Source organism: Salvelinus namaycush, chromosome 29, assembly GCF_016432855.1.
Source record: "Salvelinus namaycush isolate Seneca chromosome 29, SaNama_1.0, whole genome shotgun sequence".
NCBI classification, from domain to species: domain Eukaryota; kingdom Metazoa; phylum Chordata; class Actinopteri; order Salmoniformes; family Salmonidae; genus Salvelinus; species Salvelinus namaycush.
Window position 1 is genome coordinate 14,383,719 of NC_052335.1, and position 19,066 is coordinate 14,402,784.

The 19,066-nt window shown below is 43.8% G+C and overlaps 1 protein-coding gene across 1 annotated transcript in view; it reads right to left on the reverse strand.

Moving 5' to 3' along the window:
- LOC120023963 (nesprin-2-like) overlaps positions 1-19,066 on the reverse strand; it is a 192,621-nt gene that overhangs the window by 149,279 nt on the left and 24,276 nt on the right. Inside the window, exons 18-35 of the mRNA XM_038968063.1 lie at positions 15,694-15,795; positions 15,114-15,272; positions 12,691-12,849; positions 11,574-12,374; positions 11,076-11,210; positions 9,535-9,728; positions 8,732-9,041; positions 7,569-7,690; positions 6,733-6,856; positions 6,106-6,266; positions 5,052-5,202; positions 4,348-4,835; positions 4,036-4,143; positions 3,761-3,934; positions 2,907-3,057; positions 1,018-1,176; positions 529-696; positions 192-293 (exon numbers count right to left, since the gene is read on the reverse strand). Of these exons, the coding sequence (XP_038823991.1) occupies positions 192-293; positions 529-696; positions 1,018-1,176; positions 2,907-3,057; positions 3,761-3,934; positions 4,036-4,143; positions 4,348-4,835; positions 5,052-5,202; positions 6,106-6,266; positions 6,733-6,856; positions 7,569-7,690; positions 8,732-9,041; positions 9,535-9,728; positions 11,076-11,210; positions 11,574-12,374; positions 12,691-12,849; positions 15,114-15,272; positions 15,694-15,795 (3,768 nt within the window). The remainder of the gene's footprint in view (positions 1-191; positions 294-528; positions 697-1,017; positions 1,177-2,906; positions 3,058-3,760; positions 3,935-4,035; positions 4,144-4,347; positions 4,836-5,051; positions 5,203-6,105; positions 6,267-6,732; positions 6,857-7,568; positions 7,691-8,731; positions 9,042-9,534; positions 9,729-11,075; positions 11,211-11,573; positions 12,375-12,690; positions 12,850-15,113; positions 15,273-15,693; positions 15,796-19,066) is intronic.

The following is a 19,066-nucleotide window of genomic DNA, read 5'->3' on the forward strand; positions in this document are numbered from 1 at the left end:
CTCTTGGATCACCCAGACCTACCCTGGCCCACATAAACCTGTTTATTCAATATGGAGTTAGTGCCAAGAGAAATTGAATTTGAAGGAAAGAATTTAGCATTTGTATCCAGAAATTGAATTTAATATCACTCCATATTTCCAGATCCAATCAAGTCCCACTCCGACCAGGCCCACCTCTCAGGCCCACTCACCTGAAGCTCCAGTGGGGGCTCCTTGCTCTGCAACAAGACCTGGATCTCAGAGGCCCTCCTGTGGAAGCGCCCCACACTCTCCTCCTGGACCCGGATCTCCTCCTACAGTAAGAACACAACATGGGTCCATGATCAAGGTTGGTACCCAATCCATTTCAATATATTCAGGGAATTAGTTGAAATCCAAATAAAACAAAACGGCAGAGAAAAAAAGTCTGAATCTCAAATACATGGTACTCTTGGAATCTTTAACTGGAATCAACAGGCAGACAGACAGACCATCACGACTCCCCTTTCAAAGTGAAAGGACTTGAGTTGCCAGAGGGCGTTATGTTACCTGCATAGCTGTGACTTCTTGTTCGCTGTGGAAGGGGTGTGACTGCACCAAGTGGGCCATTTTGTGGCTGGTCCAGCTCTCCACCTCTCCGCCCAGCTGTAGCAGCCCATCCCACAGGTCCAGCCCCATGCGTAGGTTGTCCAGGTGAGAGTCCGTCCTCTCTGTCACCTGGGAAAATCACAGCTGTTAGGTTTGACGTTCTAGGCAATAATCCATTCAGGGCACACATTTATCTGAGTACCTACCCTATGAGACTTGGCTTGCGTTCGGTAGACCAGAGCAAACATTTTGACCCGAAGGTTTAGTACTAGTGCACTTGGGTAAACACTGTTATTACACTACCCTAAAGTAACAAAATAGGAGAGCCAAAGTCACGTGAGAAATTTGACGCAAATTGAAAACGTGTCTTTCTGCTGAATAATTATAGGGCCCCCTGTGGTGTAACTACTTGTACTTGTATTGGTCTCTGGCAATGGGGTGAAAACTCACATCTAGCCAGCGGTCCATCAGGGTGTCAGCCTCGCTCTCAAATGGAGTTTCAGGGTAGTCAAGGATTTGGCGCAGCTGAGACTGCAGCTGCTTGCAGACGCCTCGCATCTCCTCCACTCCCTCCCCGAGACCACTCAACTCTGCCTTGGTGCTGTGGACCTGGTATATACACACGCACGTGTACGCACGTATGCACGCGCACACACACACACACACACACACACACACACACACACACACACACGCACATGCACACACAAACAGACACCCACACACACATAAATACAAACAAAGGCACACAGAAAAAGAAAAGTATGAAAAATATATATACAACAAAGCACATTTGAGAGAAAATGTTATTAGGATCTTATGCTGCAATCATGTGGTGGGAAAAATAGATAATTATGGTTGTGTTATCTGTTGCATAGTTCTTGTGGTTGTGTTATCTGGTGCATAGTTCTTGTGGTCGTGTTATCTGGTGCATAGTTCTTGTGGTTGTGTTATCTGGTGCATAGTTCTTGTGGTTGTGTTATCTGGTGCATAGTTCTTGTGGTTGTGTTATCTGGTGCATAGTTCTTGTGGTTGTGTTATCTGGTGCATGGTTCTTGTGGTCGTGTTATCTGTTGCATAGTTCTTGTGGTCGTGTTATCTGGTGCATAGTTCTTGTGGTCGTGTTATCTGTTGCATAGTTCTTGTGGTCGTGTTATCTGTTGCATAGTTCTTGTGGTCGTGTTATCTGGTGCATAGTTCTTGTGGTCGTGTTATCTGGTGCATAGTTCTTGTGGTTGTGTTATCTTGTGCATAGTTCTTGTGGTCGTGTTATCTGGTGCATAGTTCTTGTGGTTGTGTTATCTGGTGCATAGTTCTTGTGGTTGTGTTATCTGGTGCACAGTTCTTGTGGTCGTGTTATCTGGTGCATAGTTCTTGTGGTCGTGTTATCTGGTGCATAGTTCTTGTGGTTGTGTTATCTGGTGCATAGTTCTTGTGGTCGTGTTATCTGGTGCATAGTTCTTGTGGTTGTGTTATCTGGTGCATAGTTCTTGTGGTCGTGTTATCTGGTGCATAGTTCTTGTGGTCGTGTTATCTGGTGCATAGTTCTTGTGGTTGTGTTATCTGGTGCATAGTTCTTGTGGTCGTGTTATCTGGTGCATAGTTCTTGTGGTTGTGTTATCTGGTGCATAGTTCTTGTGGTCGTGTTATCTGGTGCATAGTTCTTGTGGTTGTGTTATCTGGTGCATAGTTCTTGTGGTCGTGTTATCTGGTGCATAGTTCTTGTGGTCGTGTTATCTGGTGCATAGTTCTTGTGGTCGTGTTATCTGGTGCATAGTTCTTGTGGTCGTGTTATCTGGTGCATAGTTCTTGTGGTTGTGTTATCTGGTGCATAGTTCTTGTGGTCGTGTTATCTGGTGCATAGTTCTTGTGGTTGTGTTATCTGGTGCATAGTTCTTGTGGTTGTGTTATCTGGTGCATAGTTCTTGTGGTCGTGTTATCTGGTGCATAGTTCTTGTGGTCGTGTTATCTGGTGCATAGTTCTTGTGGTTGTGTTATCTGGTGCATAGTTCTTGTGGTCGTGTTATCTGGTGCATAGTTCTTGTGGTTGTGTTATCTGGTGCATAGTTCTTGTGGTCGTGTTATCTGGTGCATAGTTCTTGTGGTTGTGTTATCTGGTGCATAGTTCTTGTGGTCGTGTTATCTGGTGCATAGTTCTTGTGGTTGTGTTATCTGGTGCATAGTTCTTGTGGTCGTGTTATCTGGTGCATAGTTCTTGTGGTCGTGTTATCTGGTGCATAGTTCTTGTGGTTGTGTTATCTGGTGCATAGTTCTTGTGGCTGTTGTTCTTGTTGCAGTTATTGTTTTTGTTGTCATTACTATAAGGTGTAGCTCTCTACCTTAGTGAAGAGTCTCTGTAGGTTGTCTTTGCCCATGTACGAGGCCTGTTCACTGATGGTGCGCTCGGCCCTCTGTAAGGTGCTGCTTAGACGACTGTGTACCATTTGGAACCTCTTCAGTAATTCTGTTAGACCTCCACAACGATCCAGCCTGTGCAATGCACACACACAGCTTGATCACAAACAGCACAGGCACACACAGCACAGTCACACACACAGCACAATCACACACAGCACAATCACACACTCACATATACAGTTAGTTCTAAGTGTCCTTATCAGGTGTTGACTGTTTTCTGAAAAGTTCCCTTTCCCATCCCTTCGATACTTGTCTGTCTACTCTTTACCTCCATTTTAACCTCACTCCCTCTTTACCTCAATTTTAACCTCACTCCCTCTTTACCTCCATTTTAACCTCACTCCCTCTTTACCTCCATTTTAACCTCACTCCCTCTTTACCTCCATTTTAACCTCACGCCCTCTTTACCTCCATTTTAACCTCACTCCGTCTTTCCCTCCTCTCTCCTCCATTTGTCTCTTCTTTTTTGCTCCTCTCCCTCATCTGTCTTCTTTCCTCAGTAATGCCTCTGTTGGTCTGCTCCTCTCCCCTAATTTCTTTGGGCCTTAAGCCCTTCCCCCTGTACCTTCTTTTTTTGGAGTGCATCCTCGCCTCTATGTTGTCCCCTATTATTTTGGGCAGTATCCTCCTCCCCATTGACCCTGTCACTCCACCTCTCCTTCACCTCTCCTCTTCCTCTCTTACCTCCCAGTAATGGTTCTGTTGGACACCTCCCTCCTACCTTTTCACTCCTCCACTCCTTTATTTCAAGTCTCCTCTCTTCTTTCTGTCTTACCTCTCTGTAATGGCTCTATGGGTCTCCTCCCACAATGTCTCCAGCTCCTGTGTGGCTCCGCCCCTCTCGGGGTTGGGGGTCGTTTGCGCAGCAGCACGGTCTGCAGCCTCTAGACTCTGCAGCTCAGAGCGCAGCGCAGCCAGACGCCCCTCCAGGTCTGCCAATGCACGCATCCTGATGAGGAGGAGGACAGGGAGAAAGAGCGTGTTTGCTCATCCACAAGTGCTACAGAGAAAGTGTGTATGTGTGTGTTTGTGTGCATGTTTGTCACTCACCTGTGCTGCACTGCAGGGAGTGTCGGCTCCTTCAGTCCCTGCTGCTCCACTGCCCTCTGAATCTCTCTCAGGACCACCAGTAGGGCCATCCTCCTCTGGCCTGAACTCCTCTTCTCCTCCCCCTCTTTCCCTTCCACCTGGCCCTTCCTCCTAAGGCCCGATGATTCCTCCTCTTCCCTCCTTCTTTGGGCCTTAGGCCCTACCCCTTGTTCCTGACCCCTCTTTCTTTGGAACGCATCATCCTCCTTTTGTTCCAATCCCCTCCTCTGCATGTCAGGCCCCTCCCCTTTCCCCCTCCCTTTAAGGCTTAGCTCCTCCTCCTCCTTCTGCTTCTGTCCCCTCCCAATTCTGCTTCCGGCCAACTCGAGGTCTGCCTCATCCAGTCGCCGTGACAACGCTGCCACTGTGTCACGACAAGTCACAGCAGCTCCTTCCATTGTCAACTCCATTCCGGCTGCCTCCAGTAGACCATCCACGCTCCCGGCTTCTTCTCCGTACTTCCTCACACTCTGCCGGATAGACAGCAGCCCGGAATGTCTGCCTCGGGCCCGGGTCGCACCATCTCCATGTTGCCAGTGGTCCAAGGGAACCAGCGCAGCCTGTATCTCAGCGTCGGCCTCTCGTATCTGGGCTAGAAAGCGATCAAGGGCCCCGGCGGCAGAGCGCACCCTCTTTAGTGTCTGTCTGAGCTGGTGGAGGCGGTGGCACTGGGGTGGGGGTGTAGAGGGGTCTAGGGCCTCCCCCCCGGAGGTCTGCCCCGACACGCACTTCAGCTCCGCGTGGAGCCGCTGGTCCATTTCCTGGGGACAGGTAGACAGTAGACACTTAAAGACACACTCTTTGAACTTGATTAAATTACCCATTGATTATTGAAAAATATTACTTATTACCGGCTCATGAGCTTAGTGTGTGTGTGTGTGTGTGTGTGTGTGTGTGTGTTGAACAAAATACATACAACTCATCAACTGTTGTGAGTCAAGTCAACTGATGAGTGAACACTAACGTGTACAGTATACCTTAAAGTCAGCCACAGTCCAGGGATCAGTCAGCCCATAGGCTGAGATAGCTATGGGCTGCCTGGTGATGCGGTCAAGCTGGTCTGAGATCAGTGATATCTGAGAGTCTGCTGATTCCATCAGCTCCACGGTGGTGTCCAGAGAAGCCATTCTGAGAGAGAAACACAAGCCATTTCATTTCACACACATGTATGCACACACAAACACACAAACGCAGGAATAACTACCAAGTATTTAAAAGGAAATTATGTGGTAACAATGGGTACTTTGAACCCCAAAAAAATTAAACACAATTGGTCCCTACATGTGTTCGCATCTTTTGAAATTCTAAAGGGGGAGTGGACATTTTCGCCCATGCTTTGGCTGAGAGTTCCCGTTTAGGGGGGTGGAGACTTCCCTAGTCTCATTAGAATCTTTTATCATATGTCTCCCCTGTGGTGATTAATTACTTTACTATCAAATGAGGAGAGACAAACTTATCACACCAGTCAGACTTATACTTAAACTAAATCTTTAATAATAACAGCTTTGCAATGGCAATGACTTTCAACGATTCACCATTTCTAATGAACCGTTGAGAGTGATAAAACAAAAGTTCAAAGATCTTTTATAGCCAAGATACACCCCTTTCAACCTACATGACGAACAACAGATACATAGAATGGTCACAAGGTTAATATTTGTATGAAAGATATCTATAATACATAGCAGATAGCAACTGCTGTGTCAACAGTTTTCATTGTATAGACCAGTGTCTGGCCCTCCTACTCCAAACTGGAACTGTCTCTTCCTGGTACGGTATAGAACAGAAACATTAACTCATGTTCTCTGGAATGCTCTTTAGGTTTTATCACCCAAAGACATTGTAAATCTCCTCTGTCAGTGTTATCTCATAGCGGCCCATCCTCAGTAGAACACACACACAATAGTTAACAGAATACTCTATTCTGTCGAATGAAACAACCATTATAATGCAATACAAGCATTATAACATAATCTTGCAATTTCCCTGACACACCAAATAAATCAAATTAACTTGAAAGTGGGACTGGACCTGGTCTGCAGGCAGATCTGCTGGCCTCTCCACTGCTGAACAAGCTTGGCCCCTTCACTGTCCCCCTCCAGTCCACCTCCCTCTGCACTCTGCTGCTGGGACACCTGGGAGGACTGCAGCTCAAACTCAAACCACAGCACCTCAGTCTCCTGCTTAAGAGCCTGCCGACACACACACACACACACACACACACACACACACACACACACACACACACACACACACACATATTTTTGAAACGCACACACATTTAAAACACACGCACACATTTTTTTCATGTACACACACACGTTTTGAAACGGACTGAAATGGGGAGGTACTACCTGAACGTGTACAATAACATATTCTAATTTTCAAACAGCGTGTCCTACTAAACACAAATCTGTCAGGAAGGCAGCTGAGACCATAGAAATTATCCGTGTCACCCATGAGTGTTCCAGTCCAATTGGTGTGAGCCTGGGCTTTGTCCCTTCCAGTAGTTCTTTGTCTATTTAATGTATTTTTTTTAAGTCTTGTGTAAGCTGCAAAGCTATGCAATGTTTCTGCATAGTAAACTGCCAAAATGCATCATTGTGGCACAGGTATTTATATATGTGTGAAATAAACAATTCTATGGCTGAGCCTTACCTGTAGCTCCTTGATGTGGCTGTGCAGGGCAGAGGTGGTGACTGGCTCGGGCTGAAACTCTCTCTCCAGACTCTGTCTGTTTCTCTGGAGCTGTGAATGGAAGGCTGAACGGGAAGCTCTGTACCTGAATAGCCAAGGTTCAACTTTGTTATTATTATTATTTTTTAATTTAACAAAAGTGACATTTGTTGTTGCAGTGCAAACAGGAATTAAAACCTAAAAACAACCAGCAAAAATAGGTAAAATATAAAAAGTTGTTCAATTGATTCAGTGCAGTCATTTAATAACAACACATTTGATCTATGAGCATCTTTCAAAACAACCAGGGATACTGTCCCTGAAAACCAGAGGTGAGAATAAAGCATCACTCACATTAGCGACTTTCTCCTGCATTAAACAAAACTATCAAAGTATAAATGTCAACAAGTGCGACAAGTTTTAAAATGGAGCGTTGGTTGAAACGGTTTGGTAATGTGGTCGATTGGCCCTGGCAACTTGTTGTTGTAGTGGTTGGCACAGTGTCTATAAACAGTTTATAGCTTTCTTATAGCCTTCTATATCTATATATGAAAGTGTATATTTAACTTTTTTTTTTACAGTCATTCTAATCTGTTTCTCTATCCATATCTCAGCATCAACACATGATCCAACCATTGTTCTTGTCAGCTCATCCTATCCAGGCTTACAAACTGTGTAGGCTAATGCAACGATTTGAGCTTGCCTTGAACAAATTGAAAAGAGGCTTTAATGGAAGAGAATTATCAGCATGCGTCTTGACTGTCTTTCTTTAACTTATGTTTACACTAGCCAACATACAGTAGAGATGGATCCCTTACCTCTCCACCACTTCCTGCGTCGACGACCCCTCTTCCTGTGTGGGGGTGGTGTCGGTGGCCGGGATGACTGTCCGTTCAGGTGCCTGCTGCTCGGTCTCCACGCTATCGCCCCTGACAATCACCTAGGAGACAGGCAAACAAGCGCACTGTAACAGCGGGGTCAGGGGAGGCAGTAAAGTTGGACAGTGGCTCTAGCACACTCCGACATGAAGTTTCCCCCTAGGTACAGATACAGGATCAGCTTCCCCTCCCTTAATTATTTTCTTAACCATTGGGGGGGGAAATGCTATACTGACACAGGATCAGTATCTAGAGGCAACTTCACCCTACACCCTCTAGCACGGCTTTATCCAATTACTGGGGATTAACTCCTACAGCTGCCACTGTCATAAGAGGTGCCAGGAGCAGGAGCAACAACCAAGACTCTGCCTCTAGTATGAGGTTCTTAGGAAAAGACCAAATGCCAGTTTTTTTTGAAGATGTTTTAACACTTTATTCAGACTGCAAGTAACTGAGATGAGAAGAAACAATGGGAAGGGGGAATGCAGGGGCTAAACCCCAGTCTCCGGTGGGGAGTTGTAAATTATGACACGTGCCAGAGACTGTTACCCACTACACCATGGCTCTTCACAAAGGCCAGTTTAAAGGTCCAATGCATCCATTTATATATTAATATCAAATAATTTCTGGGTAACAATTAAGTACCTTACTGTGATTGTTTTCAATAAAAAATTTACAAAAATTTACAAAAATGACTTCTTAGCAAAGAGCAATTTCTCAAGCAAGAATTTTGCAAGGACTGTCTGGGAGTGGTCTGAGTGGGGAAGGGAAATCTAGCCATTATAGGCAGAGAGGTGTGGAACTTTCTTTCTTATTGGTCTATTAACTAATTTACCTCTAACTAATGTATCCTCTGATACAGCATAAATATTTTGAATGAAGCCATAGTGTCGGTTTTCCCTAGTTGGCATAGTCCTTGAAATGTCAATTGCCGTTCAGATGTAACCAGAGCCATCTGAGAATATATATATACAGCTATCCACACCCTTCATTGAGCCCAAGCCCACTCTCTGAGAATATACTTTCCCAGCCATTAGTAGGAGTGAAACACCAGATTCAGGATACCCGAGACTAGCATCCTACCATCCTACCACTTCCAGTACCTGAGTGTGATTTGGGCCTTGTTGGTGGCTTTTCTGCACATGCATTAAACGACCCCCTTGGACTTGCAGTAGGCGGCCCTGGACATGCAATGGGCGATCTTGGACTGGGAGTGGGTGTTCCGGGGTCTGCAGTGGGAGACCCTGGACTTGCAGTGGGCGGTCCTGTCTTAGTTGGGTTTGGTTCTGGTCTTGCAGAGCCTGAGAGCGGTGTCCAGCTTGCTTTTGTGGGAGCTCCTGGCTTTGCTTTTGTGGGCCAGCCTGCTGGCCAGTCTCGCTCAGCAGGGTGTGATCTCCAGGCTCGCACCCCCTGCTAAAGTGACACAAGAACAACAACAGGGGGTAAACCCAGGACAATCACTTAGCTAATCAAATTGGCTGGCATCAGGAAATATAAATACAAATCATTAATATTTTGAGGTTTTACAGACAAAACAAGTGGCTGATGTTTAACTAGCCCATCAATAATTTAACTTTATCGCATCAAACAATCATCTAAATGAATTTAATAATTGTATTACTACTAAGATATTAAAGACACTACAGGCTATTTGCAATTAGAATTGTTGATCACCATGGGCAGACCAGAAATTGGCCCGGGCATTTCTCGTACACCGGCCCATTTTTTCCCTTGAGGCCCCAATTACTAGCCAAATAATGATAATTTTGCGCAAAACCCCCAATTTATACCAGACCACTGGGCTAAAGATGGACCAGCCCATCTGGCATTTGCCGAAACTTCCCAATGGCCAGTTTGTTTCTGTAGAGCACCATTGAAACTTTGTAACTGTAGCACTATGTTTCACCTGTCCTGTGGGGGCCCTGTGGCACCGTGTTGCAGTTGCGGCAGCATGCTCCCTTGCCCTCCCCCTGACTCCCTTCGCTGGACTGCAGCTCTACTGGGGGCACTTTCCGGGGCCAGGGTCTCACACAGCTCCCTGAGGGCCTCCAGGCGCTCTGCACCCCTCAGCGTCGCACTGCCCTCTGTGGGTAGACATGCCTAGAACAATATAAATAAAATAGAATGAATCCTACTGGTACACGGGTACGCACATGTGGGTACGCAGACCTGCAATCAACTGCGGCCCCTCATGATGAGTTCAGCTTTTTTGTGGCCCCCACCCCGATCAAAGTTTCCCATCCCTGATGTAGACCAAGCTCCAGAGCCACGTTTGGAGTACAGTGAAGTACAGTGGTTTGGAGAATGAGAACCCCGTTAGACTAAATGAGAATGATGTACAGTCAGGATCAACCTGTAAAAAAACACATCTCCTCCCAACCCTTCTGCTTCAAAGCCTCCATTGCATGGCAATCACAGGTGGCTGGTGAGGGGAGTACAGCTCATAATAATGGCTTGAATGGAGTGAACGGAGTGGTATCAAACACATGGAAAGCATATGTTTCCCCCAACCACCACTAATGGAAATTAGGCCTCATTTCATGCTATCATGTTACCGTGCAACAATGGTGTGAAATATTGATTCAAAAGATTTCGTGGTACCTGTTGTCTGTACACAGGTTCAGGGTCAGTGGCATCTCGCTCAGTGTTAGTAGTGTATATGTCACATCTCATAACAGTGGGGTTAAGGGACCGCACCCCGTTGATCTCAGACCACAAGAGTGGCAAAAAGGCAGTCATCTCTGAATGCACAGCCTGGGCGTCACAAGACACAAAACCACTGTTAGTAAGACGAGGCATTAAATCAAATTAAATGAGCATAGAATGATAAGCTGCTCATGCAATGCATTGGTACAGTGTTCATATTAGGACTCCTTGAGACTGACACAACTACAACTGGTGTGTGCAATCCTAATACGGAAACCATACAGCTCCCTGCAATTGGATTGGGATAGGTTGACAAAAAAATGTATCCACTGATCTGCACATAACCTATACATTTCCCAATGGAGCTCAAAGCCCTGTTAGGTATGAGTTCAATCATCACTTTTCTGCCAACCCTAACCATTATGTTTTATTAAAAGGTTATTTATTGTGGCCTGGGGTGGTCTAGCTGTCTAGGCTGCTGCCTCTAGAATACACGTACTGCTACCAGCATGGGTTTGAATCCAGCCCATTGCTCTTTCAGCCACAACTCTCCTATTTTTCGTCTATACCTCTTTCTGTCCTATCCAATAAACAATAAAATATGTAAGGGGTGGGACTGCCCCACTCCTTAAAAAATAAATACATTTTATTTATCAAAGGCAGCAAACAGTGAACAAACATTTTCTATAGTGACCCTTCTTGTAAGTCACTCTGGATAAGGCTGTCTTCTAAATGACGAAAATATAACATTTTATGTAAATGTGATGTCTTCTTTGAACCAGCTCCTTTTCCCATTCTTACCTCCCACTGGCTCCTTACTGAAAGAGACAGTAGCTTCACGGCTTGGAGCTGGGCCCCAGAACAGAGGGCCCCCAAACCCTCAGCGGCCCCCAGGAACTCCTCCAGGATGGCGGGCCTCAAAGCACCCAGGGCCCTCTGGAAGGCGAGAGATCATGCAGACAAAAATCATTACCACCACACGGACATGTTGACCATGGACAACACGACCACATACTGACCATTGACCAACACTGACCATTGACCAACACTCCAAACAGACATTGAATTCCATAAATATGAGGTGTTGCACCGTTGCCATACTCTGAGATTACAAACGACAACTTCTGACAAAGGACAACTTTTACTATATTGCACAAAATTTGACAGGTATTAAATAAAGAGACACTTTATTCAGACATATTAAAAAGTTACACACATGATAATAATGGAGATGGAAATGGCAACCTTTGACAAGGAAAAAAACTCAAATGTGAGATGAAATACTCTTTGATTTCATACCTCTTTTCTCTTGGCTTGCCAGTCAGACATCTCTCGGTCACTGAAGAGTAAGATGGCTTCCTGGATGTTCTCTTGCAAGCGAAACTTGGCCTTCTCCAGCCTGCTCCTAGCCATTGCCTTGGCTTTCGAGTAGATCTCGCTATGGACCATGAACGGTGGGTGTGGAGAGGCTTGGTCGCTACCCTGTTGAGGAGGGTTCTGGGTCCTCAGCTGGCCTTTAACTCTGAATTTGGGGATGTGGATCTGTTTTTGAGTTGGTTCAGACTGGGTTTGGGGCACCGTGGGAACATGGTACAAAGATTGATCCACAGGCTGCTGCTCTTGCTCTTCGTGGCTTTGGTTCAAAGGTTGAGTTTCACTGGGTTTGGCGTATGTTTGAATTTGGGCCAGAAGCTGAACTCGAGGTTCAATGGGAGTTTGAGTTTGCTGCGTTTGAGGTTTGTTTTGAGTCAGAACCTGAGATTGAGTGAGGCCCACCGGCTGAGGCTGTGTTTGGGCCTGAGTGTGAGGTTGACTTTGTGATAGGGCCTTGGTGGTGGCTGTCTGGCTGATGGCCTGGGATAGACGATCCCCTTGCAGTGGGCTATGGGGCTCTGTGTGCCGCCGATGTGGGGGTGTCTGAGTTACAAGCTTGGCGTGGGATGGCAGGTCACTCTTGCTCTTGGCTGTGGCCGCTGCAAATGAACCCGTCTGGGTCTCTGGCAGTGAGTACCAGCGGACTACCACCTTGGGTGGTGGCTCATCCCCCGCCGGCACCCGAGCTCGCCTTGACCCCAGGGAGCTAAGCATCTCCACCATTTCCTGGAAAAGGAAAGACACACAACCCAAATCAAACACCTCTGAAACTGAGACATACAAACTTCAAAGAGCACTCCTCAATTTCTATATCCGCCTACAGTCAGGTCTTAACATGTTCATAAACTAAGGGTTGGGTCTTTGGGAATGTAACAGCCGACAACTGGATTTATTAATAATCTGCTAGTTTAATGGTCGAACATGACGACCCACACTGTTTTCCATAGACTGAAATGAAGCACTTCCGTTTCCTACCCAGCTAGCCTGAAATGTCGGATAATCATGGCTGCTGTGTGAATCCGTTGTCCATTACTGTAAGTACCTGAGCCTGAGCAACTGCTTCTGTGACTCTGTCTTCCAAAGCAGCTGCATTGAGGTGTTGAATAGGGGAGTTCGTCTGTGCTTTCTTCACCAGGACTTGCAGGTCCTGCCCCTCTGTCACCACTTGGCCCTCAAGCTGCAGGCCACGAGAGATCAGTGCCTGCGCGGAACGAGAGAAACAAACAAAATGTTGCAAAAACATTATTTTTACGTTTCTGGAATGTTATGAAGTAATGTGTCGTAGAAATTCTACACATGTCGTGGAAAATACCACCAGAGACACTTGAAGTCAATCTAAATGAATCATTGTTTATTAACAGTTAACTGGAGAGGTTCCAACTAACTTGATGCACCATAGTGAACGTCTGTCAGGAGCTCTAACTGGGCAGTCCCGTTAGTTATCTTATATACTTACACAGACAAGTAATATTTGCATGATTTAGCTTATTCATTATTCATCATAATTAATTAATCATCAACATTTGGTTCATGCATGTGACTGACCAATACTGGTTCAAGCATTTGACAGACCAATACCTCACAAGGCTTCTTCTCTCCAAGCTGAGACCTTGAAACTGAGATAACGTTCCTAAAACAAGGTTCTGGGCGTCCTGCCAAATTGCAGATACTGATAGTGAGGATTCGTTCAATCAGTCACTTGCATGAACACAGAAATTGGTTATTAGAAAGGCACAAACATAAAATGTTTCATCACAAATGTTAAATCAAAGTCTTATTAGAACGTAATGGCAATGGTAGCTAATGTCCTAGGAATGTTTTTAGTTTGCTGGTAGAACTAAATGTAATACCTGTAGCCTATGTAATTTGTCACTACTGTAATACATGATATGCCAGTACTAGAATACATGATCTGCCACTATTAGAATACATGATCTGCCACTACTAGAATACATGATCCGCCACTACTAGAATACATGATCTGCCACTACTAGAATACATGATCCGCCAGTACTAGAATACATGATCTGCCAGTACTAGAATGCATGATCTGCCAGTACTAGAATACATGATCTGCCACTACTAGAATACATGATCCGCCAGTACTAGAATACATGATCTGCCAGTACTAGAATGCGTGATCTGCCAGTACTAGAATGCGTGATCTGCCAGTACTAGAATACATGATCTGCCACTACTAGAATACATGATCTGCCAGTACTAGAATGCGTGATCTGCCACTACTAGAATACGTGATCTGCCAGTACTAGAATACATGATCCGCCAGTACTAGAATACATGATCTGCCAGTACTAGAATACATGATCTGCCAGTACTAGAATACATGATCTGCCAGTACTAGAATGCGTGATCTGCCAGTACTAGAATGCGTGATCTGCCAGTACTAGAATGCGTGATCTGCCAGTACTAGAATGCGTGATCTGCCAGTACTAGAATGCGTGATCTGCCAGTACTAGAATGCGTGATCTGCCAGTACTAGAATACGTGATCTGTCACTACTAGAATACGTGATCTGCCACTACTAGAATACATGATCTGCCAGTACTAGAATACATGATCTGCCAGTACTAGAATACATGATCTGCCAGTACTAGAATACATGATCTGCCAGTACTAGAATACATGATCTGCCACTACTAGAATACATGATCTGTCAGTACTAGAATACATGATCTGCCAGTACTAGAATACATGATCTGCCAGTACTAGAATGCATGATCTGCCACTACTAGAATACATGATCTGCCAGTACTAGAATACATGATCTGCCAGTACTAGAATGCATGATCTGCCACTACTAGAATACATGATCTGCCAGTACTAGAATACATGATCTGCCAGTACTAGAATGCATGATCTGCCACTACTAGAATGCATGATCTGCCAGTACTAGAATGCATGATCTGCCACTACTAGAATGCATGATCTGCCACTACTAGAATACATGATCTGCCAGTACTAGAATACATGATCTGCCACTACTAGAATGCATGATCTGCCAGTACTAGAATGCATGATCTGCCACTACTAGAATGCATGATCTGCCAGTACTAGAATACATGATCTGCCAGTACTAGAATACATGATCTGCCAGTACTAGAATACATGATCTGCCAGTACTAGAATACATGATCTGCCACTACTAGAATGCATGATCTGCAACTACTAGAATACATGATCTGCCAGTACTAGAATGCATGATCTGCCAGTACAAGAATACATGATCTGCCAGTACTAGAATACATGATCTGCTAGTACTAGAATACATGATCTGCCAGTACTAGAATACATGATCTGCCAGTACTAGAATACAGCAAAAGGACATTGATACTGTAAATAGTGATACATGTCCACTTAAGCAGCGACATGTAAAAACAAGAAGTGTAACGGCACCGAGTAGTGTATGCTAACGATAATAGTAGTGAAGAGATTATGGGTGCTCACTTTGGCCTCTCTTCCAGGTTTCCTCTCTTCCAGGTGTTGGTGAACCTCCAGGGCTTCGGTCCCCCAGTGACTCAGCTCGGCCAAACGGCCCTCTAACATGGACGTGGCCCTCTGCAGATCACTGCATGTCCTTTCCGCTCTGGCCAGCGCTTGCCAAACCTGCACACACACACGTGCAGATTAGGGTTGGGGTTAGAGTTGGTCTCAATCTGAATTGAAGTCAGTCAATTTAAAATGTTAAAATCTAAAATCTTTTGATGTAAATACTTTTTTCATTTTCAGTTTATTGAAAAGTAATTGAAAATAGGTTCCATTTTTTCAATTATTAGACTGTAATTTCAGTTTGCTTCCTGAATTGACTGACTTCAATTTGAATTTAAGCCTAGTTCACAAATTATATCCACTTGTATCAAAACATAATGCTGTTTCTTGTATAATCTTCTTATAGTCACATTCTTGTCATAACAGCTGCCAGCACACTAGAAAAACTTCTTAAAACCGCTAGTCTAAAATCGTTCACATCCACAGCACTGTCCCAGTGTTTGAAAGGTCAGCAGAAAGGCACTGGGATTGGGGCTACCTCCGGGAGTGTATGTCTGAGTTTTTCCACTTTGTCCACAGGGAAGTCTGGGGATGGGCTGAGAGAACCCAAATCCACCTCCATTATCTTCTTACTCAAAAGCTGCGGGGACACAAATAGGAAAGAAAATAAGGGTGTGAAAGACAGTGCTTTGCACCATGTGCAAACTAGGGTTGTAGTGCTGCCGGAGCGCAGGGGAGTGGCGCCCCCTCACTTTTTTTCAATTTGAGAATACATGAAGCTGGTATTTCTGGAAAATGTGTTCTGATAAATTCTATATAAATACCTCTAAAATTCCATGTAAAACATCAGAATGACAAACCAAATAAATATATATAGCAGCCTAGGAGGTAGGTAAATGGTGGTTTCATCCCTGTCTTTTCTCTGGTGGTGGCGAGAATGATGAAGAACTATAGGCTACGTGTGTGCACTGCGGAGGCCCGTCAGAGGCTTCACCACTTTGGCCAATCAGAACTTTGAAAGTAAAATCTGCTGTTGAGCCACATGAACCTTATCATCACACCAATGAGATTGAGGATCCAAATTCACTGTGTGTCTGCCTTGATGTTCATAAAACTCCACGCACCCCCTCTTGCACTGCGCAGTGGATACCCAAACTCAAAGCCCAAGGAGCCTGACCCTCTCTGGAAGTTGCTGTAGCCCTGCTTGGGATATTTAGCCCATATTGGCTATTGGTTGAGACGCACAGGGCTTCCAAAAGGGTGCTTCGGTTGTCCCCATAAGAAAACCCTTTTAGGTTCCAGGTAGAACTCTTTTGGGTTCCATTTAGAACCCTCTGTGGAAAGGCTTTTACATGGAACCCAAAAGGGTTCTTCAAAGCTAAAAAAAGGTTTTAGGTTCTATATAGCACCGTTTTTTCTAAGAGTGTACTTGGTCAATTGATTTGATAGCATGTTTAATCTATGCAAATCAATTATATGAATTGATAGTTCACCTCTGTTTTATTTTGTTCTTTAATAGGGTAGGCCTACATTGTAACCATGTGTTCAAGCTAATCAAATCAAAGTTTATTAATGATACAGCATAGTGTAAGCTACACAATACAATGAAATGCCTACTCTCAACTAAGGCTCTCCTCGCAAACAGTATGTGTATTTGTATTTACATTAGGCTATAGCCTACAAATAGCTATACCATGTATTCGTAGGCCTATTAGACTACACTGTGAATTATTTTTGTTTCTGAACTGGCTGAATGGCAGAGGTATCCTTCAGCTATCCTTCAGCACCACAAGTTGGTTGAACTTCTTTAACATCATTGCGCAATCCTGGCGCTATCCTTTAAGCACCACGAAGGGCATTCCAATCACTTAAAATAACACTCATCAATATCTGTTGCAAACACCTAATAGTCCAGTCATCATTTATTATTATTATCATTACACATAGAGGATTATCACTTCTCACAGTGGTAGTCGTTTAGTAAAGTTAGATCAAAACTGAATTAATGTCTCGCAAGATCACATAATGATTCATTTGCATTTTACATAACAGAACCGAATATGAAAGCATAGCATAGTAGGCATATAAAGTTATGTTACATAGCATAGTAGGCATATAAAGTTATGTTACATAGCATAGTAGGCATATAAAGTTGTGTTACATAGCATAGTAGGCATATAAAGTTATGTTACATAGCATAGTAGGCATATAAAGTTATGTTACATAGCATAGTAGGCATATAAAGTTGTGTTACATAGCATAGTAGGCATATAAAGTTGTGTTACATAGCATAGTAGGCATATAAAGTTATGTTACATAGCATAGTAGGCATATAAAGTTATGTTACATAGCATAGTAGGCATATAAAGTTATGTTACATAGCATAGTAGGCATATAAAGTTATGTTACATAGCATAGTAGGCATATAAAGTTATGTTACATAGCATAGTAGGCATATAAAGTTATGTTACATAGCATAGTAGGCATATAAAGTTATGTTACATAGCATAGTAGGCATATAAAGTTATGTTACATAGCATAGTAGGCATATAAAGTTGTGTTACATAGCATAGTAGGCATATAAAGTTATGTTACATAGCATAGTAGGCATATAAAGTTGTGTTACATAGCATAGTAGGCATATAAAGTTATGTTACATAGCATAGTAGGCATATAAAGTTATGTTACATAGCATAGTAGGCATATAAAGTTATGTTACATAGCATAGTAGGCATATAAAGTTATGTTACATAGCATAGTAGGCATATAAAGTTATGTTACATAGCATAGTAGGCATATAAAGTTAATGTTACACCAAAAACACCTCCACATTTCTAAAGAGATTTTAAGATGGTTATCTGAAGCTGAATAGCAAAAAAAGATATATAATGCGCCAGAACCCAACAGAGTGCGCCACTAGGCAGGATATATGCTTTGATTGACAATACAAGAAAGGCTAATAGTTACTTACCACCATCTACTCTAATCCGCTCATGAAAGATCTAAATGCATATGCCCATGAATTATCATTCACGACTGACAGTGATGTTGCCGTATTTTGACATTAAGTATGCCTAACTTGGTGTTTGAGGGCATTAAAAATCTAAAATGTTCTTGAGACAATATGTGTAGGCATAGGCAGAGGTTGCAATTAGAGGATGCATTTTATACATATTCTATCATATTAGGCTATTCAATAGGCTACATCTGTCGGTACAAACTCTGATTTAGGAATTTATGCGAATGAATGCGAATTCATGTCGAGCTCTCTCACCTACAAAAATAGCACTACACCACTGGTGCAAACCCATTAGTAAGTCTGGCTCTATGGCTCCTTTTTAATTGGAGGAGAGGACTCCAGATCCCTCACGTCAGACCTTCTTTTCCAATGGTTTTTGAAAAGGCAATGAGAGAGAACACGAGGAATGAAGGAATGACAAATTGAGAAAGTCTCATTGTAGTTGTCTGCCGAGGTGTTCTGTGGAGTTATTCAAAGAAGGAAAGAAAGGAAGTCTCCACACCACTCTCTCACTTGAGAATCTTACCTAGTTATTTTCAGATGATCACATTTTTGCTGTTTTTGTAGTTATGGCAACTAAACTCAGCAAAAAAAGAAATGTCCTCTCACAGTCAACTGCGTTTATTTTCAGCAAACTTAACATGTGTAAATATTTGTATGAACATAACAAGATTCAACAACTGAGACATAAACGGAACAAGTTCCACACACGTGACTAACAGAAATTGAATAATGTGTCCCTGAACAAAGGGGGGGTGTCAAAATCAAAAGTAACAGTCAGTATCTGGTGTGGCCACCAGCTGCATTAAGTACTGCAGTGCATCTCCTCCTCATGGACTGCACCAGATTTACCAGTCTTGCTATGAGATGTTACCCCACTCTTCCACCAAGG